We start from the raw sequence: 27,170 nt of genomic DNA on the forward strand, positions 1-27,170 counted from the left end.
GAGACTATACTATGCAAGCGTGAACGTTTCAGCATGAATTATGTTTGTTTGATTACTATGTTATGTTTTATTTATTGTTTTGCAAAGAAAAAAGAAATCTATGTAAGTGTCATTTAGGACAGATTTCTATGCACTGTCAATATGGAGTATGCAATTTAAACATGTAAGGAAATCCATAAATGTGCCACTGTAATGTCTTACAGAGGCCCAATAAGGGTTTGAAAGAGGCCTGATATGGTCCTATTTGATTACCAGGAATTATTATTATTATTACATCCCATAGTGATGTGGTCCTCATTTGATTACCAGGAATTATTATTATTATTATTATTATTACATCCCATAGTGATGTGGTCCTCATTTGATTACCAGGAATTATTATTATTATTATTACATCCCATAGTGATGTGGTCCTCATTTGATTACCAGGAATTATTATTATTACATCCCATAGTGGACTGATAAATACTAGGACGATCAATGTTGGATTCGTCAATTGATACTTTAAAGTGACAGACCCTAGTTTTTAACTACAAAATGTTTTCACTATTACAGCCATTTTTGATAACTGAAATGAAACGTTACTTGGATTTTATTGGTTAGATTATCCATTTCTGTACATCCAAAGTGTTTGGTCATCTTGGTTTTTTAATGACATGCAATGCATTTTTCATATTTGTAAAAACCCAAGTCTCTCTCTCACAAAAGTAACAAATATGAAGACAAGCTCTAGTCTACTTTTTAAGGGTATTTCCCTGTTTCAATGTCACACTCTTGTTTCACTGTATTGTAACTTTATCCAAATGTGTTACAGGTGTGTAGATTAACCAAACTTAGTCTCCATTTTCACAGTTAAAACTAGGGCCTGCAAGTTTTAAAGGGATGATCAGGTTAAATATATGAGCTGTAAATTATGTGTTGAAAAGATGAATACCCGGACCACCAACACAAATGAAAAATGCATAATTTTAAAGTTAATAAAAAAAACAAAAACATAATAATTCCGGCTAACTGGGGACAGCCAGTTTGTTTCTTTTCACTGCCTCTGTTACTCTAGCTTGGCAAGGAAGTGACATCACTTCCTGTAAAGCAACACAATAATTTAAGGCAAAGTGCTTTGCTTTGATCAGCCTGACTTATAAAATATACATGTCCAGGTAATATTATAAAGTATTTAACTAACAAATGAAGTTTCTCTCTGCAAAAATCTAAAGAAAAAAATGCATACTAGTAGTAGTATGTCCAAGCAAAAATTAAAACACACAATAACTAAACTGTGATAGTTTCCTTTTCTTTGGAACTACGTGATTGGTCAGTTCTCTGATCAATTTTAGATGGCACAGTCTACTTAACCAATTTAGTATTACAGAATTATTTACAGCAATAAACCCTGTCAATTGATAACGTCCATTACCATTTTAGGGGTTATAGATTATTTGTTGGAAAAGGTTTTAATCTTGTTTTATAATAACTACATGTAGGTTAAATGGCTTTAAATAATAATCCCATGGGAAGTAAGAACTTGGGCATTTTTTATTGTCTCCCAAAAACTTTTATTTTCTATTATGAATGTCAGTCCAATGAGTAAATTCTCATTAAATATGTCTGGGCGAGACGTAGCCCAGTGGTAAAGCGCTCACTTGATGTGCAGTCGGTCTGCGATCGATTCCCGTCGGTGGGCCCATTGGGCTATTTCTTGTCACAGCCAGTGCGCCACGACTGGTATATCAAAGGCCGTGGTATGTGCTATCCTATCTGTAGGATAGTGCATATAAAAGATCCCTTGCTACTAAGGGAAAAATGACCATATGTTTGACATCCAATAGCCAATGATTAATAAATCAGTGTGCTCTAGTGGTGTTGTTAAACAAAACAAACTTTTAACTTTAAATATGTCAGACCAATCTAGTAGCAGATATGATTGATACATATTGCTGTGATCGTATACCTCATCAATCATGTTTATGCTGAAAGGAAAAACATTGTTACAACCATACTGTTTAATAAACATTTTATACCCATTGGTGTTGATATTTTCATTCATGTGTGTTGTCATATTAGGTGGCAAGATTACAGTTAAATAAGTTCTCAGTATGTACTTTTAATTGCCTAACTTATAGAAAATAAATATACTATAGGAATGTTAAAATATGTTAATGTGTAAAAACTTGATTATACTAAATGTATTAATTATTTTTGGTACATTTACAGCTGTTAAGTTAATATTTAAGTATTCATTAATTGTATTTCAGAAATCTCCAAAAGAGTTTTTAGAAAGTGAAGAAAAGAGATTGAAAAAAGGAGGTGTTACTTGCTCACTTAAGAAAATTTCCAGGAAAGGTCTTGATAACTTAAGACTACAAAGAAAGGTACTATTTTGTGTTGTTATTGTTAATATTCAATGGTAAGTGTTTGTACCTGTATCTTAAAATCATCTAATATGGTCCTGAATACATAATTTGGTTTATGAAGAAATGTTTCATTGTGTACACTGGAGTCTGAATTAATTGTTTGGAAACCATATAAAATATTTAACATTCATTTGACCTCTTTTAACTACTACATGTATTTGTAATTAGATTTGAGATTGAAAATGTGGAGCGGGAATTACACTTGAGTAAACTACATGCATGATGTTCGAAGGTGAACAACATCACTTTTGTTTTATTCAAAAGCATTTCTTTTTTTTACAGGATGATGTGGCAGTTTTATGTCTCATAAAGTACCTTATTGATCAGCCCGATGATGGGTTTCAGTGGTCAGTGCTTGCAACCATCTACAGCCTGAGAGGTAAAACACACTCTAGCCAGGCTGAGTCCTGCTTCAACTATGCCCTGAAGATCTCGGGCAAGGTGACGTCGGTAACAGAATGGCAGGCTCTGCACCCGTTTGTTATTGGTAAAATGGAGCTGGACGGTGATCCTCTGGAAGCATTTGGTGGGATTCATAACGTGTCCTTGTTCAGGTTTCAGAAGGGAGTGCGATATTTCTCCGAGTTGGTGACCAATGGGGAGGTCAGATGGATTACTGTCACTCCACACGCAGCAGACCAAGTGCAGATTGGGTCTCAGGTTAACTGGAATGACCTCGTTAGCTCATTGGGGTCAATGGGGATCACGGAATGGCAGGGCTGGTTGGTGGGTGAGTTCGCTGTGAATGAGAATGATGGTGTCATTATGCAGTGTATGGGAGCCAGTACTGTGTTTATAGATGGCCACCCTGTCACTGGTGATGTGTACAGTCGGAGCATGTTCTGGTTTAGTCTGCCTCTCACTAAAGGACTACACACAGTTTTCATTCGCATACGCACAAAAGTTCAAGCTAATCTTAAGTTTTCTGTTAAATTGGCACCTAAAATATTCAAAGTGTTATCGCCATCATTTTTACCTGATTTAGTTAATGGTTACATATTTGGAAGGTATATTTCTGTTCCAATTTCAAATTATCATGCAACAAAATGGCTGACAAATATTCGCGTTTCATTGGTTGACCAGTCAGATGGAGAAACACTTGAAATTAAACTAGTGAAGAATGACTTTGCAATTGCTCCAGGTCAAGTGAGACCTGTTGTTTTAAAACTCACAAACTCTTCTCCGAAAATATTGGACAGCTGCTACGATATTGATATAGAAATTAAAATCACCACCTCCGAAGGACAGGAGTTACTTCCCTTGAAACTGAGATGTAGAAAGAGCGGGGAATCATTCCACTTCACGTTCCTGGATCATGATGGCTCTGTCCAGCATGGTGCCGCAGTCCAGCCCATTGGAGAATGTGCCCAGGCCAAGTGTCCGGTTATGTTGACACTGCATGGCACAACTGTCCCACCACAGAATCAGGCTGACAGCTACAAGAAGATGGTAGATGGCGATTATGAATTTGGGGTTGATAAAGCTTGGCTGATTGCCCCAACAAGGTGAGTATATATACATATAATAATACTGTTCACAATGATGAGGCTAAATTTACAGATGAACCACAATATGTTTAAATATTACAGAGCTGTACTTGGCCTAAAACAACTGGGGGTGGGGGCGTGGAGGGCAATAAAATGAGAACAGTAATATAGTCTCCTCCAGCTAGACAAATGAGGCGGTTTCAAAATGAAAAGGAATTTTTCACACCATAGAGGGCAATTTTTCACCGTCTGCCATGTTACTTTTTTATGGAATACTCTTCAATAGCCTCGAAAGTATTGATATAATTAATATGGCATCATCATGTTTGTTTTAATATATCATAACACGTTATGACGTTGTTAGATAACGTCATATCCTTTCACCCCTTTTGTAGAGTATTCCATAAAAAGGCAAAATGGCAACTGGCATAAAATTACATGCTTTTTGCCCTGTGCGATCTCAGCGAAGTCAATATAGGTAACATAGTTATTATCTAGTATGTGGAATCTGTATCATTGTAATGTGTTTTCTTTTTTCAAAATGTCTGTCTGAACAAAAAATGTGGGGGAAATCTAACAGTAAATATAGGTAGAAGAGTAATTTATCGTAGTTGTTAACAATGTGGTTCAGACTTCAAGTATACATTAAAAATGTTTTTGAAATGTCTGATGTCTAATCCATGTTTAAAATGATTAAAGCTTTTTTTTATTGATGGCTAAGCAAATTTTTAATCCAGCATTAAGTCATCTCTATTTATTTGACAGTCCTATTACTGATATATGTTTCAGGTTTGGAGCTCACAACTGGGAAGGGCCTGGAGCTCTTTCTGCCATGTCAGCCATGTTTGAATTCAAACACATTGTGGAAGGCTGTGATTGGTTGTCCACAAAAGTTGATTCAAGTCATGTGATTTTTGCTGGTGAATAGTCCATGGTGGTTGGCAGTTTGTGTTTTCTGTTTCTATTTTTATTTTATAGTTTTCAATGAGAAGACAGTATTTTTTCGACATTATTGTAAGTTTCTGTAACTAACAAATTGTTTATTTTTTAGTACCTTTGTTCGATATACATCCTTTTTCATTTAGAGTAAACTGATCTTGAGTCAGACACTATAGTGAGTTGGACAACCTTGAAACTGTTTTTCTAGGGTTTAACACTATAACAGGGATTAAAGAAAAATAAATTTAAAAAAATAGGTTTGGAACTTTTACATTTTGTCATTCATTCCAATGTTACAAAACACTAGAAGAACACAACCACTGTGGGAGCTTTGAATATGAGAATAGATACATTTTAAAAGTTTGGCACACTAAATATTTTACGTGTATCTCCATGTTATTGATTTTGAGTTAAACAGTTGAAATTTATCTTTTGATTATAATTTTAATGTTCAACTTCTGTTACTATATATTTCTTGTATATATCACAGTCCCCCAAGAAAGTGCTAATTATGGGATTTTAAAGTGAAATGAAGACATGTTGCCGACAACTATTGTGCAGTTAATTTCATTGTATATTTATATATTTTTGAATGTTCATGTATGTTACATAATAAATGAATTCAAATTTTAACAATAATTAAATGTTTCACTTTGCTTTATTCTCCACAAGATCAAGTGTTGGCATCACAGTCAAAGCCATAACTTGTTCCATAGTTTTGCTAATAAAATTATCTTTTAAAAACAAAAGACACATCATGAAGTCAGCTGATTACCAGTTATTGTACTGGTAATCAGTTCTGTTTGAAAATAGGTGGTTGGTTTGGGGTTGGGGGGGTTTGGGGGGTCACCTTGTATTCATACAACTTGTATACTGCACACATTTAAAAATTAATTGCAAATATTTTTCTTATTTATTAATTTGTAAGAAAACATTTATTTAGAATTTGTTTATAACATTATAGAAATTTAAAATCAATATTTTATTAATAATTTAATGAACATATTCCAGAAATTAGCATGTTTGGTAGAAGGTGTCAAAATATAATTTTATTGCTACAAGTAATGCCTATTTTTTAAATTATGTATATGTAATGCATGTTGGACCAAATTTTGCATGTACATATGTGATTGTTTCTGAAAACATTGTTAGAAAATTAAACAGTTGATCTAAATTGTGATAATATGTGGTTTGGTACTAAAACTATTACTCGTTCCTTGAAATCTTGATGATGTTTTCTCTGCAATAAAATCCAGTAATATGGCCATTACTAAATTTGATGGTTGCTAATATTAAAAAACGTTTACAGTAGTAACTTGTTGACCTAGGCCACTCTATGGGTGGACATGGGGCGTGGCACCTGGCGACTCATTATCCTGACCGGGCCCTAGCTGTGGTTTCCCTGGCAGGCTGGATCAAGAAGGAGGAATATGGAGACAGCAATCTCTTCTTCAGGTCAGTATACAGTATACAAGGAGACAGCAATCTCTTCTTCAGGTCAGTATACAGTATACAAGGAGACAGAAATCTCTTCTTAGGTCAGTATACAGTATACAAGGAGACAGAAATCTCTTCTTCAGGTCAGTATACAGTATACAAGGAGACAGAAATCTCTTCTTCAGGTCAGTATACAGTACATACAAGGAGACAGAAATCTCTTCTTCAGGTCAGTATACAGTATACAAGGAGACAGAAATCTCTTCTTAGGTCAGTATACAGTATACAAGGAGACAGAAATCTCTTCTTCAGGTCAGTATACAGTAGGAGACAGAAATCTCTTCTTCAGGTCAGTATACAGTATACAAGGAGACAGAAATCTCTTCTTCAGGTCAGTATACAGTATACAAGGAGACAGAAATCTCTTCTTCAGGTCAGTATACAGTATACAAGGAGACAGAAATCTCTTCTTCAGGTCAGTATACAGTATACAAGGAGACAGAAATCTCTTCTTCAGGTCAGTATACAGTACATACAAGGAGACAGAAATCTCTTCTTCAGGTCAGTATACAAGGAGACAGAAATCTCTTCTTCAGGTCAGTATATAGTACATACAAGGAGACAGAAATCTCTTCTTCAGGTCAGTATACAGTACATACTAGGAGACAGAAATCTTTTCTTCAGGTCAGTATACAGTACATACAAGGAGACAGAAATCTCTTCTCAGGTCAGTATACAGTATACAAGGAGACAGAAATCTCTTCTTAGGTCAGTATACAGTATACAAGGAGACAGAAATCTCTTCTTCAGGTCAGTATACAGTATACAAGGAGACAGAAATCTCTTCTTCAGGTCAGTATACAGTACATACAAGGAGACAGAAATCTCTTCTTCAGGTCAGTATACAGTACATACTAGGAGACAGAAATCTTTTCTTCAGGTCAGTATACAGTACATACAAGGAGACAGAAATCTCTTCTCAGGTCAGTATACAGTATACAAGGAGACAGAAATCTCTTCTTCAGGTCAGTATACAGTATACAAGGAGACATAAATCTCTTCTTCAGGTCAGTATACAAGGAGACAAATCTCTTCTTCAGGTCAGTATACAGTATACAAGGAGACAGAAATATCTTCTTCAGGTCAGTATACAGTATACAAGGAGACAGAAATCTCTTCTTCAGGTCAGTATACAGTACATACAAGGAGACAGAAATATCTTCTTCAGGTCAGTATACAGTATACAAGGAGACAGAAATATCTTCTTCAGGTCAGTATACAGTATACAAGGAGACAGAAATATCTTCTTTAGGTCAGTATACAGTACATACAAGGAGACAGCAATCTCTTCTTCAGGTCAGTATACAGTATACAAGGAGACAGAAATCTCTTCTTCAGGTCATATACAGTATACAAGGAGACAGAAATCTCTTCTTCAGGTCAGTATACAAATTAACTACAAGGGGTGGGACGTAGCCCAGTGGTAAAGCATTCACCTGATGTGCGGTTGGTCTAGGATCAATCCCCGTCGGTGAGCCCATTGGACTATTTTTCGCTCCAGCCAATGCACCACGACTGGTGTATCAAAGGCTGTGGTATGTGCTATCCTGTCTGGAATGGTGTATATAAAAGATCCTTTGTTTCTAATGTAAAAATACAGCGGGTTTCCTCTAATACTATGTTAAAATCACCAAATGTTTTATGTCCAATAGCCGATGATTAATAAATCAATGTGCTCTAGTGGTGTCATTGAGCAAAACAAACTTTAAATTATCTATAAACTCAACTAGGTGATAAGCCAGAAGCTTGCTATGTATTGCTGGGTTCAACTGTCATATACCGCCATCAGTAACATAACATTCCAAATTTTCATTGGAAAATGTATCATTGTCTATGTATTTTGTTTTTATTTATCAAATTTGGTTTGGTTAATATAGCATTTCCATTGAAGTACAAACTTCTCCATCAATGTGAATATGCAAGATGCTTCATGTTTATGCTAAGAACTGATAATGGTCTGTGGATCATTGATTATATTTCATCAGCTATCTACATCAGAATTGCAGCCAACCCATTCATACATCCATCCATCCATCCATCCATCCTTCCATTCTATCTATCCATCCATCCATATATTTGTTATTCATTCACTTATCATACATCCAGTGATCCATTCAATCCATCTAATGACCCATCCACCTAACCCTTTCAACTGACCATCCATCCATCCATTAATCCATTCATTTATTTATTTATTTATTTATTCATTCATACAACCATACAACCCATCTATCCTTCCAACCCATCCATTCCTTCCATCCATCCATCTATTCATCATCCATCTATCCATCCGTCCATACATCCGTCCGTCCATCCATCCATCCATCCATCCTATCCATCCATCCTATCCATCCATCTATCCCATCCATCCATCCATCCATCCATCCATCCATCCATCCATCCATTTGTTATTCATTAATTTATCCATCAGTCCATCCAATAGTCCATCCATCTAACTCATTCAATCAACCATCCATCTGTTCCATCCAGCTCATCCATTAATCCATTCATCTATTTATTTATTTATTTATTTATTCATATCCATCTATCCATCCAACCCACCCAAATCATCCAACCCATCCATTCCATCCATCCATCCAAAATCTATTTACCCATTCATCCATTCATCTATTAGTCCAGGAGCTGACACCACTTTAATCATGTTTTCTATTGCAAAAAATTTGTGGCTATTTCTTAAGCTTAACCACACCAGGTCATAGCGTTTTACGTGCACATTCAGAACAAGCTGTTGTAGCACATGCCTTAACCACACCTTTGCTAACTGTATATATAACACCTTCAGAGACGGAATCAACCAACCGCTTCACTTTTTCATTAGTCGGCAACACATGTGCTGAACCAGTATACAGAATATTGAAAAACTGCCTGAGGCTCTCTGGTGGGTGTGCCTCTCTCTTAGCCAAATCACCTGCATGCAATGGGTATGGCAATGAACTGCTATTAATGCCCATTAAATTCAATACATCTGATCATAGACAATGGGCAGCCTCTTCAACCAGGAATTGAACCTTCGTCTTTTCCTGTGCGTATGCATAGGCCTCATGGACATCAATGGTACACAGAAATACAACTAAGCCTAGCTTCCTGATAATCTTTTCTACCTTCACTTTGTCTTTATATACCTTTCACATTTTCAATTGTAATGATTGGGAGGTGTAATCAGAATCTGCAGTGCCATGTTCAGATAGAGTGGCAACATACTCCTGCAGCAGTTTTGTTAGCATAACACCTCCTTTCTCTACAATGACTTGATCAACATGTTCTTTAACTACAGAAAATGCTTTGTTGTGCACATCAGAATGCTTTGTTGCACGCTCTTTATATGTTCTTTTTACTGCAGCTAGGTACAACTTTCTACAAGTGTTATGGTATTTAACATCCTTAGCCACGAAATTAATATCCCCAACTTTTGCCAATAGTTTTGTGTCATTACAGTCCTTTGCAGCTTTCAAGATACTGTCCTGTGCATCAGTTGTCACACACCAAGAAGGAGTTTCAAATTTATTCACACCACCAGCTCGTATTCTAAAATGAGGACAAAATATGCAGTTTTTATCAAACACCCCTGAAGAAGTGGTGGGCGGAGATGAAATTGCAGAACGAAGCAGAGGTCGTCCAGTCTGGCTCTCTTCGTCATCATCAGTGGCTTTACTGGTAGGGATAGTAGGGTGTACGGTTGATGTCTTTTTTCCATCTGCCGTGAAATTGCAATAAAATATTTTATGGTAAACATCATATTGTCCATACTCTTCTGGAAGTGACTGGCATACCTGGATGTACTTTGAATTTCTGTAGAGACCCTCAGCCCTGGTTTTCGCAGCACACCTAACGGCATCCCATGTTTGGGCAGAAATGGACGAGTCGATTCTGTACAGCTGGGTCCTATATGCAGGATACAGCGATATTGACGGTTGTCAGAACTTGTTGAAGGCGCATTAGCATGATCCGACATCATTCCTGAAAAAATAACAACAATTACAAACAACAGACGATAGTTCTATAGAGGCTGTACATATTACTGATGGGTAAACTGTAAAAACTTTGGCAAATATATATAAAATAACTTTGACAAATATCTGAGGCAAATATCTGCAAATTCACTTTTGAAGTAACAAAAGTGGCTATTTTGAAAAAAAAAAGATAAAGTTTCATATAATTTTTTTATGTATAAAAAATTTTCTATAAAGTTACTAGCTATCCTAAAAACTTTCCTAGTGTCTTGGCTAAGAAATAAAGGCTTTAAATTGATTTTGTTTGAAATTTTTATTTTTGGTGAATTTTTCTTCACATTTGTATCTAGAACTTAGGCAGTCGTCACAATCGGTGACCTTTTGACCTCTGGTGACCTATTTATTAACGTAATTTGCATATTGCATATTCCAGTTGAAAGAGCTCACCAAGACACAAATTTTGAGTGGTAGTATGATGCAGTAGAGCAAGAAATAAAGAATCTACAGCAGTTTATGTTTCCCCTACCTCATAATTTCCTGTGAAAATATGTGGTCATGAAATATAAGAAAAGTACAAATTTTTCAGTAAAGCACAGGATACAACTTGCAAGACTGCCAATTCTTCATGCCCCAGGATGGGCTATACCAAGAAATAGCCGCAAAAATTTTGCAAAACAAAACATGATTAAAGTGGTATCAGCTCCTGGACTATATTCATCATCCATCTATCCATCCGTCCATACATCTGTCTGTCCATCCATCCATCCATCTATCCAAAATATATTCACCCATTCGTCCATCCGTCTATCCGTCCGTCCATCCATTCCTATCCGTCCGTCCATCCATTCCTATCCATCCATTCATCCACATACTAGATCAAATGCTATAATATGTTTGACACCAAATAGCTACTAAATAAATGATGTACCGAGGTGGAAATGCAACTTTCTGTTTTCTGAACAGACATGACACAGCGACTAGTCACACAGACCCGGCTGTGAAGGCCATCATGGAAGCTAGTATAGCGGAGAATGATGCAGACAGACACGTTTTAAATCTGCAAGTAAGCATATTGTCATTCGTTAGTCACCCAGTCCAACCAGAGGCGACTATAGGTTTCATCTCCGTCCTTTCTGTCTGCCTGCTTGCCTGTCTGCCTGCCTGTCTAGTCGGGTTGCTAGATGCCAAAATTTGACCTAACTTTGAACTAGGGTACATACGATTTTTTATGGTGGTTTTATGTCATTTAGGGTATCCTGAATAGGAAACTGCATGATGACACTTTGTCATCATTGAGCAATTTTTTTACGACCATTTTAAAAACACCTTTTCCAGACTAAACAATTTCTGTTTTTTTAGCTAGGCCTACTGTGCCATGCTATAATGTCCTATAGGTACACTGTTATTACAAGACCTCTACCTATTTAGATACCTTTTACAAACATTATGTAATAAATAAAAAATATATAGTAACATGTAAGTGGAATTTACTGGTGGCCATCTTGGTTTCAAAATGGCCACCATTGCAAATTTAGTTTGTTCAATACTACCACACCCAGGCAAACCTAAACTTTGTTTTAAAGTGGTATAGAGGTAATTAGACATGATTCCATGATCACTACATATACAAGAATTTTTGTAACCTATATGTTATATATTAAAACTATTGTAATATAACAATTGTATTTATTGATTATATGTCCAAGAACCACTTGAAACAGCATCTTTCAAAAGAAATGTTACCAAAAATATTATCTCTTATAAAAATTTGACAAGTAACTATATAAAATCATCTGCGTCACATGTATGATATATAAGGTGAATTTTGTTACATGTGTAAATGCAGGCATGTTAAAATAGACTGGTAGCTGTCGAATTTGATTGGCTAATATAACGTTTACACGGTCACATTTTGCACATTAAACACGGTACAGATGAAATAACATGTTTACGATCATGTTTAGAAAGGGAAGTCTTAATCTAAATCTGATCAATATTTTTGTAAAATACATATGTCGTTCCTTGCTTTAAATATCATTCTAACACCTCTTTATGTTCATTCAGATTTTCTGTAGCGCATGTACCAGTGCATGCTAAAAAAAAGCTGACAGTCTCACTACAGATGGTGCTGAAACCCTACTCTGTAGACAAAACACTTTAAAGTGATTCATGCTTGAATACACCCACGACTATTGTAACTTCTTTTGGAAACAGTTTTGTGAAGAGATACCATATTTAATATGCTAATGGCAGATTCATAATCGCCACATCACACACTTTTAAATGTTTATACTACTTTTATATATTAGTAAATTAACGCATATTTTTGTCAGATTTTATGGGAAAAGGTTTTATTTTGAATGCAAGGTCTTTTTAAAATAATCACCAAATTTTAATTAGCAGTCTCCTTCTTTGAAACATAATTTTACTGTAAAATGTAATATGCATGTACTATGTCATTACTGTTCTTCATTAGTGTAATTTTCATCATGCATAGTATTTAGGATTTATTTACAAATGTCCAGTGCAATACATTGTCAAAAAATGTTGCAAGATAACCCTTGACATGAACAGTTATTCATGAGCAGGCATTTTAGCAAGCAGTCACATACCATTACTTCTATAAGCTTTGGTGGAGCACACACCAGTACAATGACTGGGTGTGCTGTTTATAATGCCCCACCCACAGTCACATGCATTTACATTCCATGGGTTCTGTTAACTGTCAGCTTTCCACATCATGGTTTTAACTTGTTTGATGTGCTCCATCAATGCAAGATCAGTAGGAAGCAGATTTTCGATAAGGGGAATGACTCTTTTACTTGTAAATATAGTGTACTTCAAGTGGTTCATGGACGATTGTATTGTTTCGTCTTGTATAGCAAACCACTGTTCAGCTGTGATCAGGTCATGAAAGTTTACCTCTTGTTCTCCCAGTATATATATATATAGATATATAGATATAGATATAGATATAGATATAGATATAGATATCTATATATCTATATCTATCTATCTATCTATCTATCTATATCTATATCTATATCTATCTCTATCTCTATCTCTATCTCTATCTCTATCTCTATCTATATCTATCTATCTATATATCTATCTATTTATCTATCTATCTATATATCTATCTATCTATCTATATATCTATATATATCTATATGACACATTTCTCCAGTTCCTTGCAGATCTACAAAGCATGCTGTGAAAAGCTGCTGATCACCAGAACTGAATGTGAACATATCCGAAATTATAAACAACATATCCAGGCATTGTACTGGTGTGTCTGCAGTGGTCCACCAGAGCTTATGGAAGTAATGACATGTGCATGTACTGCTAAAATGCCTGCTTCAGGTATAACTGCTTATGTCAAACAGCAGAGTTAACTTGCAGCATTGTCTGCAAATATATGACATACATGTAGGACATGCAACAAGCCTCAAACCATGCATGATGAAAATGACTGATGAAAAACAGTAATGTCATCATACATGAATATCACATTTAAGTGTAAATTATGTATCAAAGTAGGAGGCAGCCAATTCAGATTAGGTAAAGAGACTTCACCATTTAAACGAAACTTTTTTTCCAAGAAAATTGGTTCCTGTAATCCACATAACCAGTATAAAGATCGACAGAGTGTATGTAACATGATTGATGATTACGAATCTTCCATTAGCATATAAAAGATGATAACAGTATTTCTGCACAGATAGTCGTATGCTAAAAACGTTTATACAGCTTCCTTAAATGAAAGGACCTCTGAATCAGCTCAGGGATGTGCACAGAAGGATATTCCAAGCAATGAACCATAAGTTTAAAAAATATATATTTCTCAGATTATTTAGAGGAAAACATCCATATTGTTAAAGTTATTTAATCTGTACCATATTTAATATGCATAACGTAACCATGCAATGCAAACGTTCCACAGCAAATGAAATTTGCTGATATCTGGTACATGTGATTTTATTATTAATTTAACAGTTACTTGTTAAATGTTTTTAAAAAAAAATAATTTTACTTTTACAAGTACTCTATCGCCAGTTTGGTTTTAGACCAGACAACCAAGATATACAATTCTTTTAAAAGTATAGCCTGATATAATATTTATATTATAATATTTTTAATATATGACATATCAAAATTGGTAACATTTTGAGTGCTGATTCTAAAGTTTATTAAAAGGACTGACCTGTATTTTCATACCTAGCAAGACTTCTGTTTGTTCCCATAAACATGCATGATAGCAAGGGTCACTCAAATTCAAATTCGGCAGAATGAGCTAGCCTGAAATGTGTTCACCATGTATTTCTATCATTTTAATCACAATATTACATGTAATCTGTTTGGCAATAATGCTAATATAAATAAACGGTGGTATCCAGATTCGTGCATTTTTATTTAATTTGGGCAAACATCAGCCTGCCCCACCAACAAAATAAACACACAAACTGCTTTTTCAGGTCTTTTAAAACACTGTCTTAACTTAAAATGTTTTACATATAAAGCATTATACTTATAAATACGTTCGGAATGACCTTTGGTCGCAATGTTTTAAAATTTCGTTTGGCTGTTGAAAGATATAAATATTTACCTTCAAAATTATTTTAGACAAAAATCGATATTGAGATACAAAACATTACAGTGCCCATAAATACATGGATTATAGAGATAATCATATTCTAAGCAAGAAAACATAAGTTTTAATTTTAATAAAATGCATTAATATTTTATTTGTTAAAAACGTTGAAACGGCTACAAACTGAGGATAGTCCAATCCCTTTAATATAAGTATAAAATATTAGTATGGCATAAATGCATGGAAATACTCTTAAAGTATATTATAGACATTAGTTAAAATAAAATCAATATTTAATTTCAGAAATTATGCCAAAATATCATGTTCCTTGCAAGGTGTAAATTAGATTAAATTGTGATTTTTATTTTTAAATCTGTTATTTTTAACTTTCTTCTGTGGAAATCCTCCACAAAAAATGTTATCATTTTTATTTTGACCAATACAGATTACAAATAGTCTTGCTTATGTAGTGAAAGCATGCCCACCTACCTGTATATAACTTAAAACAATTGTTTTAGTTGCCTGGGTGCGGTAATATTGTAAAAACAAATGTTTAAATGGTGGCCATTTTGAAAACCAAGATGGCCGTTAGCAAACGCCCCTCAAATGGTGCTATTGTGTTGTTGTTGTATTATTCTAATATTGTATTATTCTTTAGTATTTGTAAAAGGTATCCAAATAGGTATGGGTCTTCTAATAATATTATACAAATAAAACATTATAGCATAACACAATGGGCCTAATAGAAAAAACAGTAATTTTTTTAGCCTGGGGTGGTGTTTTTAAAATGACCGTCAAATAAATTGCTCAATGATGACAAAGTGTCGTCATGTAGTTTCTGAATCAGCAGACCCTAAATGACATAAAACCACCATAAAACATCGTATGTACCCTAGTTCAAGGTATAACCCTTATTCTGCCCGACTAGTCTGTCTTTCTGTCTGTCTGTCCCAAATATAGTTTTTTGGCCGTTTGTTTCACAATGCCTTGAGATATTAAGCTGAAATTTTGTTTACAACTTTATCATGTACTGTAACAGTCAAGTTTGACTTTTATGGCAATTTACCGGCCTCGGTGGCGTCGTGGTTAGGCCATCGGTCTACAGGCTGGTAGGTAATGGGTTCGGATCCCAGTCGAGGCATGGGATTTTTAATCCAGATACCGACTCCAAACCCTGAGTGAGTGCTCCGCAAGGCTCAGTGGGTAAGTGTAAACCACTTCCACCAACCAGTGATCCATAACTGGTTCAACAAAGGCCATGGTTTGTGCTATCCTGCCTGTGGGAAGGGCAAATAAAAGATCCCTTGCTGCTAATCGGAAAGAGTAGCCCATGTAGTGGCGACAGCTGGTTTCCTCTTAAAATCTATGTGTTGTCCTTAATATATGTCTGATGCCATATAACCCTAAATAAAATGTGTTGAGTGCGTCGTTAAATAAAACATTTATTTCTTTCATGGCAATTTACCCATTTTTGACAGAGTAATTACCCTTGAACTTAAGAGATTAGAAAATTTGGTTTCCGGACTCTTTTTGTTGCAGTGCCTCAAGATGTTGAGCTGAAATGTTTTGTAGAGCTTTATCGTATACCGTTACTGATCTAGTTTGACTTTTATGGTGATTTTCCTAATTTTGACACAGTTATGGCCCTTGAATTTAGGGAATAGCAAAACAAATATTCCGGACTTTTGTTTTTGCAATGCCCAAAGATTTATAACTTTAATGATGATGTACCCATTTTTCACAGATATATGGCTTTTGAACTTAGGATATACGAAAATTTGTTGGGTCTGGTAGAGGACATATGTTGCTTTAGCAGTACTCTCAGAATGCTTGTTTTCTTCTGTTCTTCATCTTACCCTTGCTACTAATGAAGGATGGTGCATCTCAAAATGTCCTGTGCACAGCTTTCAAGAATGTACAATTTTAAACTTTAAGGCAGAACGATGGGATGACTTGTTTTCAGGATGTTCCTGTACTCTCAAGAATTGGAAGTCAGGATCGAACTGTACATCCGTACTTCGTGCGAAGAATGTATCGGTTGCTCCAGGAGACTAGGTCCGACGTCAGTTACAGTGAGATTAAAGGGAAGGAACACTGGTGGTGGGATACCAGGTAGGGTGATCAGCTTTTCACATTTATAAGAACTTTCTCTTTTTTGTTTTTATATACATGTACATACAAAATTAACCTTTTAAAACATTTGAGTACTGTCATCCAAAATATTGATATTTTATTCCCCAGATGCCAGAAAATTATTTTTTGAGGCCATTCAAAGATTAACCCTCACCCCACCCCACCCCATCTCTCCACCCCAACTGCATATGGCACTAACTTCAATTATTTTCCATACATTATTCTGAATAAAACAGGTAGTGTAAACATTACATCATGTTTACAATCTGTTCTTGTATATATAAAAATGTTGGGACATAAAAATATTTTTATTGTCTCAGCTTAAAGGTAGAGTCAACTCAAACAAGAGCCTTATGTGTTGGAAAGATGCATACCCGGACCACTAACACATACTGACACTTTAACAAATGAAAAACGCGTAATTTTAGAGTTAATAAAAAACCATGATTATTCCTGCTAACTAGGGGCAGCCATTTTGTTTTGTTTTTGTGATGTCCGGTGGTATGGCTTGGGACGAAGTGACGTCAGCTCCGTCCATCTTCTCTATGCACAGTGTAAACAAACGCTCTAATTTACGACAAGGCGCTTCGCTTTCATCAACCTGACTTGTAAAACAACATAAATGACTTGGTAGTATAATAAACTATTTTACTAAATATATTTCAGGTTACATCAATAGAACGAAATGCAGTTATAGTATTTTTCTTTTTTTTAAAAACCAAAGAAAAAATGCATACTATTAGGCCTATTGGTAGGGCACGTTCGAGCAAAAACTACCACTCATGATACCCAAGTGATACTTTTCTTTTCTTTGGGACGACGTAATTGGTCAGTTTTGTGATTTTAGATGGGAAAGTCTACTTAATCAAGAGTTTTACAGAATTACTTACAGTAATAAAGCAGGGCGTTTGGTAGTGTCCATTACGATTTGAGGTGTATCCGTGCTGTTATCACACAATACCCTGTGATCTTCATAAAAGAGGCACGTCTGTTTAGTGTGTCTAGCCACAGTGTCTGGGGACCGTCTGAATATATACCTGCCAATCAGGAACCACAGAAAGGCCACGGAAAGAAAAGACCAATTAACCAACAAAACACACCGATTATTGTTTCAGTACGTGGGTTAATTTATGTATGAAACATAATACAGTTATTTCAACACTTTGATAATGGTGGTTTATTTTGTATTGAAAAATAATATACAATTGGTACTGGCTTACTAGGATAGATATAATTACAGAACATTGTGATGCATCTGCAAAAATCAGGTATGTTTTGTTTCTTCAGTTCGAAGACTAATTCCTGACGTGACACATTAGGTATTACGTAACCACCAGCTCGCCAGAGGGCGTATTCACTGGGATGGTTCAAAATGGCTGCGCCCGTTATATATAATAGCCGTTACATTTAACCATTTTATTAATTAACTGTACGATTATACTTGTTGATATTAAGCAATAATGTGCATTATATATCGTTGAATATGCATACCAGGCCAAATGCCTTAATTGTCCCCTCCTTTAATGAAGTGTCTAACTTTGTTTTTAGAGAAACCAATGACGGAGGAGCCGTTAATGACAAAGAAATTCGTGACTTTATGGCCCGACATCTCAACAAGTATGACAGACTGCAACAGGTGTGTACCTCACCTGGTAAAAACTGTGACGATGCCATCGCTAACGACGCTGACAATAAATACAGTAAGGAAACCAACACAGACCAGCACTTTGTCCTGGTGACCGTGAATCCAGCATTGGGTGAAGGTCTGCATGGAATCCAGATTCTTCAGCAGCTGACTCCATTCAGAACTAGCACTGTCAGAGTAGGTGAACAAGGAAATATATTTCTTTCAAGCACCATGAGTTTTTCAGCTTTTATATTTGATTTTTAGGAGCAGAATTTTCACAAAATAGATTGGATTTTATTTTAAATGCTTTAAAATTACCTCAATTTGAGTATGATGTTCAGTTTTCAGCTGTTAAAAATTTCAGGTTTTATTTTAAACGGGTCACCTCCCTGTTAATTGATGATAATATAAATAAAGAATAAGAGGTGAATGACTTAGCCTACTAACCTTTTTAGCAGAAACATGAAGGTTGATATTATTTTATTTTCAGTGCCAGATTTCTGGAAATGATGTCAGTTTGAAAACTGTAAATGTCGCTCGGTTGAGAATAAAGAATCCACTGAATAAGAAGATTAACTGGGCTCACAAAAATATTATGGTTTGTTTTCACGCAATTTATTGCAAAACTATTTTTAGTTAATACGATAAAATATATCTTCACTGATTATCATTTGTTATTGCTTGTGTATATATTTACATTTTCAAAAGTTCTATTAATAATGAATTTAGTTCTACAGACATAATACATCAATACTGAAATCTTGTTAATTCAAAGTATATTTTTGAAGCAAAAATGTTGCATGGGTACCAATTTTTTGTAGAAATTACAATACATGTATCTGCCTTGAAATCACAAATGACAATTTAAGCAGAAAATTATCTTTTCCAATTGGTCTCATTAATTGATTGATTCATTCATTGATTCATTCATTCATTCATTCATTCATACATTAATTTTTAGGTTCATTCATTCATTCATTTTTAGGTTGATGGTAGTTTACAAATGAGTGAACAGGCCCTTAAAAAACTGAATAACAATGAAGACATTGACTTGTGTAAGAGTAAAGGTAATTATAACACATTTATAATTATGTAAATGTATTTTAGGAAAATATTTTCCATGTACTCAAACAATTTGTCTAATTATAGAGTAAAAATATTAAACACTGATATTGTTTTTCGTTGTGTTTTAGATTTTTTTAGATTTTTGTTTTCTAGATTATGTCAGACTTAACTTTTTCAGACTTCATTATTAAAATGAACAAGACAGCTTTATTTTTAGGTTGTTAGTTAATTTTTATTTTTTTATTCATTTGATAATTAAATTACGGTAATTATATTGTTAATAAATTTTGTTGCAAAATATTTTAATATATAAAATAATGCTATAAGGCAGGTTGAGCTTTGTGTCATATTTGTTTGTAAATATTTATTTTCTTTTGCTTATTTACTTAGGAAAATGGTCTGTTTGTGAGAGTTCCATAACTGATTTGAAAGAAAGAGGTCCAGACAACTTAGGACCTGCTCGAAGAGTGGCTGAAAAGGAATTTGTTATTATAACAGGTTTGTAATTACTTACTGTATTTATTCATCAAAGACTTCAATAAATGTGTGTTTATGTATGAAAATATATTTGAGCATGTATTTTCTTGTACATTAAAGCTCCTCTAAATCGGACACCAATTAAAAAGTCTGGTTTTAAAGTGTATCTAGTTTAGAGAAGTTCTGTTCTGGACTGATATTTAATAAGAGACCGTGAAAAATGTCCAGTTTTGATGGAATTCTTGTTTATAGAGGGTCTGGTTTAGAGGGTTTCACAAACAACTCATATATATACCCTTTTACATGAGCTGTAGGAATAATAATTTAAACATTATTTTTTTATATAAAATGTGTGCCCGATGAAGGATTTACTAGTTAATTTCCAGTTACAAATAATTTTAAACATATATTGATCATATGTAAATGTGTGAATCTCAGTGGTGTAACTGGTGCCAAGAATGTGTCATATATTGTATTATTGTTCTGCTAAGCCAGTTAAACTTAATTAATGCTCATATTCACTTTTTTGACTTGATGCAGAAAAACCTGCCTGGGGTAGAAAGGGTAAATGGTGTACACCACTACTATTAATGGAACATTTTATTTTTACCATTTATTTAGTATGCCAATAGAATTTGCAATTTTACACTTGAAAATAAAATTGTTAAAAGTTAATTTTATTATTTTCACTCAGTACTGATGTACTGTGCACTTATGCACATTGTTGTTAGTTCATCCTAGTGTGTTTACTGTCTTATTCCTGATTTCAGGAACACAGGGCAAGTCTGAGATGACACAGAGTCTGCTGATCCTCGCACATTGTTGTTAGTTCATCCCAGTGTGTTTACTGTCTTCTTCCTGATTTCAGGAACACAGGGCAAGTCTGAGATGACACAGAGTCTGCTGATCCTCGCACATTGTTGTTAGTTCATCCTAGTGTGTTTACTGTCTTATTCCTGATTCCAGGAACACAGGGCAAGTCTGAGATGACACAGAGTCTGCTGATCCTCGCACATTGTTGTTAGTTCATCCTAGTGTGTTTACTGTCTTATTCCTGATTCCAGGAACACAGGGCAAGTCTGAGATGACACAGAGTCTGCTGATCATCGCACATTGTTGTTAGCTCATCCTAGTGTTATCCAGGAACACAGGGCAAGTCTGAGAGCTCATCCTAGTGTGTTTACTGTCTCATTCCTGATTCCAGGAACACAGGGCAAGTCTGAGATGACACAGAGTCTGCTGATCATCGCACATTGTTGTTAGCTCATCCTAGTGTGTTTACTGTCTTATTCCTGATTCCAGGAACACAGGGCAAGTCTGAGATGACACAGAGTCTGCTGATCCTTGCTGTCTACATAGCTAATTTGTTCTTCCTCACATCAGACGCTATTGCACCGATAGTGAAAGACACAGATGTTACGATTCAGCAAATAGGTAAACACATGTCACCACTTATTTTTAAAAATTAATGTTCTAACCTTTGTAATTTATATTTTCATGTTTTATTATATTTCCTTAGGAGTATTTTCTCTGATTTAGAATATTTTGCTGTATATATATTTATATAATATATTTAGTTTCTCATATGACTGATTGTTTTGCATAACCGACAGGCACAGTGTTGTTGCTGGAAGAAAGTACAAATATTTTTAGGTAATAAATGGTTTTATCAAATTTGTTATAAATCTAGGATCTGTTTCCATTGATAATTTAAGAGAATACATAAGTATGTTATTTGCTTGTATATATCGTCATATAAGCTAATTGAAAAAATGTCCTAATTTAACAAGTGTCAGGTAAAAATACACAAATAACTGACAGACACTCCCAGCACCATTATACGTAGCTACATTCCTGTAATAATATTGTAGTATTAATTTGTGTGACTCTGTTAACATTTGACCAAATCCTATTTCATTGTTTAAAAAAACAGATTTTCATTGTAGCTACCAAAAATATCATTGTTATTGGAGGACCCAGCCAGAACAACGTTGCTTTGGATATTTTATCCGACCTTCCACTTAAGCCATGTGGTAAGTGTTAAAACATTTTCAAGTAGAAAACATCACAATTGTATTTTCTGGATTTGACATTTGTGCAGCTAAAGTCAAGACTATGGTTTTTGTAGCAAAGTATCTATTGTCACACATGGATCAGCGTTATCAGTAGTAGTTTCATAAAGCTAGTTACAAGTTGTAGTTTCATAAAGCTTGTTAAAAGTGCTTTTTTTTTTTTTATCAATGGTTATATTATTATTACCTATTTCTGCTTGATCTTTAGATATATATTAGTGAGTTTATTCATTACATCAGACCATATAGTCCTAATAATAATACAATGTATTTTCAGATAATGGTCAGTGTTTCAAGCTTGCAGACTGTGTTTATGATGATCCAAGAACTGGTTTTATGACATTAGCACCTCACGGCAATAGCCATCTTGCTCTAGTGCTTATGGGTAATTCTCTGGAGGGCTTAAAAGATGCTGTTTCTTTGGCAATGCCTACCATTCCACCAATGACAAGATCTCCTGTAAGTTGCTTGTAAATATTTATAATGGCATATTTATGTACAGAATTCCATCAAAAATTTAACTTTACTCTTCTTTTTTTTTCTTCTACTATATATAAAAACACCCAAAATGTGCATTCGACTCCCCCCCCCCCCCCCCAGCACACATCAAAATACTCACCCCCCACCCCTATTAGCTGCTGGTGCTGTCTTGCACTTGCCAGCGCGGGAGGTTCCTTCCTCCACCCATCCCAACCCTTTTCCTGTCCTGGGTGCAGGTGTTGGCCTGGGCCAGCTGCTCCATCCAGGACAAGAAAAGGGTTGGCAGGCACACACTATAACAGTTTGTTCTGAATGTGCACATTAAACTATGGCATGACCTGACCTGACCTGACCTGCATGTGCTCCCCCCCCCCCAACACTTTCTATAGCACATGCCCTCTTCACTTTACATACTGACTCAAAATCATAGGTGTGTATCAAAAGGAATGGTATGTCCTCCCATCCAGTCTGTTTGAAAGGGCATAAAAATATCTCTTAATGCTATTTGGTAAGGGTAAACTATGTGGAGGATGTAGTTTTCCTTTCTCACCATTTAAACCAATATGCACAGTAGACACCAAATAACCATTTGAGGTGAGTTTTCTAACTCTGATGTCTTAATGTTTGTTAAATAAGATTTTTTGCTTCAAATTGGGGAGCACAGTGATTTGTCCCTCCCCCACCCCCAGTTTTTACAGGCCTGTTTTGTTGTTTTCATACAATATTGAGTTGATAAAAAAACATGAAAACATTTTGTTCATGTAATATTTTGTTCTTTGACAGTTTTCCAATCTGCTGCCAGATTTTGTTGTAACAGGACCTGAGTTTGGCCACAAAGGGCCTGGAGGTTTTCTGTGTACTGGATTCTGGGGAAACCGCTGGGAGTTCCGACCTGATCTAGCATCCTGTGTTTGTACATCCTGATAATACCTGACATCACAGAGTAATGGATCCTGTAATACCATGCATTGATGTTAACAAATAATACATCTCTGGAGACAGAATATGCATATTCATTTGATGTTCAGCGTATTATTTTGGGGATATAGATCAGCTATTTATTGACCTGCTAGCCTCAAGTCCAGTGATATAACAACTGTCATCAAGAAATAAAAAGCTTGTAATGAAAGACTTTTTTTTTTTTTTTAAATCAATATGTTATTCAAATTTTAAATGATGAATGACACAACCAACAACGGTGTGTAATAAAAAAAAAATTGGTTTAACAACACGTCCAGAGTACATTGACTAATTAATTCTTGGCTGTTCTGACACATAGTCTTCAGAGGAAACACTACATGATGTGTGATAAAGTCAGATGTTCACTTTATACATCCAGCATTTATCTGCAGTCAGTACAAATTAGGCTAATACATTATTTATGACTGCATGAATTGCTGTGTCACAAAGGGTGAGATCTAGTTCATTCAGTAAAGCAATTGCCTCAGATGATTGCATTGTAGGATCAAACCACCTCTGTGGACTCATTCTTTGAGTAGGTTTTTCCCATCCCAAACAGTGCCCCACGACTGTTATATTAAATGATGTGGTATGTGTTGTCTTGGTTGTGTGACAGTACATATAAAAGATCCTTTGCTGCTAATGGTGGAAAATATAGTAGGTTTTCTCTCCTACTTTGTGCCAAAAATTACCAAAGATTACTATATCAATGTACTCTAGATGTTGTTAGACAATTTTTGCTGTCTAGATGTACAAAGCAGATTGTGTGTTTGTGAAAGATCATTTAGGTAAATTTAAATGTGTAAATGTCTCATTTGTTATCAGCATGAGTTTCCATTTTTTTAAAAGCTGTTCAGCATCATTTAAATGTACAGTGTAGAAATAATTTTTTGAATTTTGGAGCACGTACTTAACTTCCTATCAAATTGTGTGGGGTTTTTTTATCTCCAAACTTTGTTTAAATTGGAACTCTGAATTGGTTGTGATTTTGTATTTATTGCATGCAAACTGATAATAATTATCAACAAACTATTGTATCCTGTGTCAAACAAGTTCACTGAAATTTACACAAGTGATATTTCCAAGTTTTACTTATTTCAGAATATAGGAAAAATGACATGTTTCTTAAATTATGCAAGTGATTTTATGAGGATTAATTGAAGGATTCGTTGCTTAAGGATTGATCATAAATAGTTTTCTGTTCATGAAATTGTCACAGTAGGAGTACATTTGTATACATTGATTGCATGTGCAGCCGAATTTGTTTTCTTTTCTTTTTTCCATTATGAATGGAACTATGTTTAAGTTGGTCGTTAACATCTGTTTTATAATGTTTTGAGAGTATTTTTTGTTAATTTCAAGAATGTTATCATCTCCTTCATCTATTGTATTATTGTTTGCTCATATTTGTTACATTCCAAATAATCTTTATTATGTAATAAATGTCCGATGAAATGGTGGTATTTTAATTTTGTTACATTTTGAAATAAGACATTTCCAATTTTATGCAACTACTATTTCATAATATAAGTTATAATACACAATGGACTCTTAAACAGGATTCAAGAGGGACTGACGACATGTTCTGGTATACATAGAGTGCCATATTATCCAGATTTTCCACAAGCTATTGGTACTGAACATGACTGTTTGACTGGCAGTGTAATACAGCTATCTGGATTACAGAGTTCATTGTAGTTGTTAGTTATGCAAATGAATCATTGAAATATATAAACATATGTTTCATACACAGAATAAACACAACAGAAGACAGCATTATTAGTGTTACTTTTGTTTCAATCTTTGATGTTTTTCTCTTTAAATGTGATTTTATCATTTGAAATTAAAGAACTTCAAGTAAAGGGATTTTATTTATTTAGTTTGTTGAGTCAACCCTTAAGGCAATGCCACACGATTCAAGTGCCTCGTAGAATAACCGATGGCAAATGATGAAATCGTAATATCTGTCTTGTCTCGTGGCTATTCTCGTATGAGGCACTCCTATTGAGTGGCATCATCTTTAGATCAATCTGAAGAGGTTAGGTAAACCTAATGTGTTTTTAACTAGTTCACTTTATACATTTAGATTATTGTTTTTGTGATTACTTCTGACAATGGTTTGTCTTTTATGTATCGAGCAATTTTCTGTTGAAAATAAAAAATATTAGAATTTTATATTTTTATTCTTTTTGTGTATGGACAAAGGATTTCAAACCCTGAAACTACTATATTTGTTTCATTTCCACCAATGGGGCCATGGTATGTGCTACCCTGTTTGTAGGAATATGTCTATCATATGCCACCAATTTGTATTCAGTATTATATATATGTAAGAGCAGTAGATTTCTGCCTTAATTATCTAGAGCATTTCTTGCACTTGCAAGGGGCGGGATTTAGCTCAGTCGGTTGAGTTCTCACTCGAGGTGCTTGCATCGTAGGATCAAACTACCTTGATGGATCCATTCAGTTGACTGGGGGTTTTCTCGTTCCAACCAGTGCACCACAACTGGACAAAGGTCATGGTATGTGCGTTCCTGTCCATGGGAAAGTGCATATAAAACATCCCTTGCTGCATTAGGAACACATGTAGCGGGTTTTCTCTGATACCTGATTCAGAATTACAAAATGTTTGACATCCAATAGCCACTTGCATGTTAGACTGCCAATTAAACAAGGTGTTAATTATGGAATGATGAATGATGGCAGTATAACATCCAGTTCAAGACTATACTTCGTGTGAAGATACTGTTTGATTTGATGGGGGCAGGATGTAGTTCATATAACATCCAGTTGAAGACTATACTTCGTGTGAAGATACTGTTTGATTTGATGGGGGCAGGATGTAGTTCATATAACATCCAGTTCAAGACTATACTTCGTGTGAAGATACTGTTTGATTTGATGGGGGCAGGATGTAGTTCATATAACATCCAGTTCAAGACTATACTTCGTGTGAAGATACTGTTTGATTTGATGGGGGCAGGATGTAGTTCATATAACATCCAGTTCAAGACTATACTTCGTGTGAAGATACTGTTTGATTTGATGGGGGCAGGATGTAGTTCATATAACATCCAGTTCAAGACTATACTTCCTGTGAAGATACTGTTTGATTTGATGGGGGCAGGATGTAGTTCATATAACATCCAGTTGAAGACTATACTTCGTGTGAAGATACTGTTTGATTTGATGGGGGCAGGATGTAGTTCATATAACATCCAGTTGAAGACTATACTTCGTGTGAAGATACTGTTTGATTTGATGGGGGCAGGATGTAGTTCATATAACATCCAGTTGAAGACTATACTTCGTGTGAAGATACTGTTTGATTTGATGGGGGCAGGATGTAGTTCATATAACATCCAGTTGAAGACTATACTTCGTGTGAAGATACTGTTTGATTTGATGGGGGCAGGATGTAGTTCATATAACATCCAGTTGAAGACTATACTTCGTGTGA

The 27,170-nt window shown here is 35.0% G+C and overlaps 1 protein-coding gene across 2 annotated transcripts; it reads left to right on the top strand.

Annotated features, from left to right (window-relative positions):
- On the top strand, positions 1-25,883 carry LOC121371574 (uncharacterized secreted protein ARB_06907-like). 2 transcript variants are annotated; one of them, XM_041497574.1, is made up of 15 exons: positions 1-102; positions 2,253-2,369; positions 2,694-3,916; positions 4,688-4,818; positions 6,166-6,292; positions 11,269-11,368; positions 16,860-17,008; positions 18,578-18,851; positions 19,147-19,254; positions 19,642-19,723; positions 20,112-20,219; positions 21,501-21,632; positions 22,145-22,231; positions 22,548-22,729; positions 23,534-25,883. In XM_041497574.1, exons 1-15 carry the CDS (start codon positions 34-36, stop codon positions 23,672-23,674), a joined length of 3,030 nt encoding a protein of 1,009 aa, XP_041353508.1. In that variant the 5' UTR covers positions 1-33; the 3' UTR covers positions 23,675-25,883. The 2 variants fall into 2 exon arrangements, with proteins under 2 accessions (XP_041353508.1, XP_041353509.1); XM_041497575.1 differs by lacking the exon at positions 23,534-25,883 and having other exon boundaries at positions 22,132-22,231; positions 22,548-22,689.
- The last annotated feature ends 1,287 nt before the right edge of the window (positions 25,884-27,170 follow it).

This window comes from Gigantopelta aegis, chromosome 4 (assembly GCF_016097555.1).
Source record: "Gigantopelta aegis isolate Gae_Host chromosome 4, Gae_host_genome, whole genome shotgun sequence".
Taxonomy (NCBI): domain Eukaryota; kingdom Metazoa; phylum Mollusca; class Gastropoda; order Neomphalida; family Peltospiridae; genus Gigantopelta; species Gigantopelta aegis.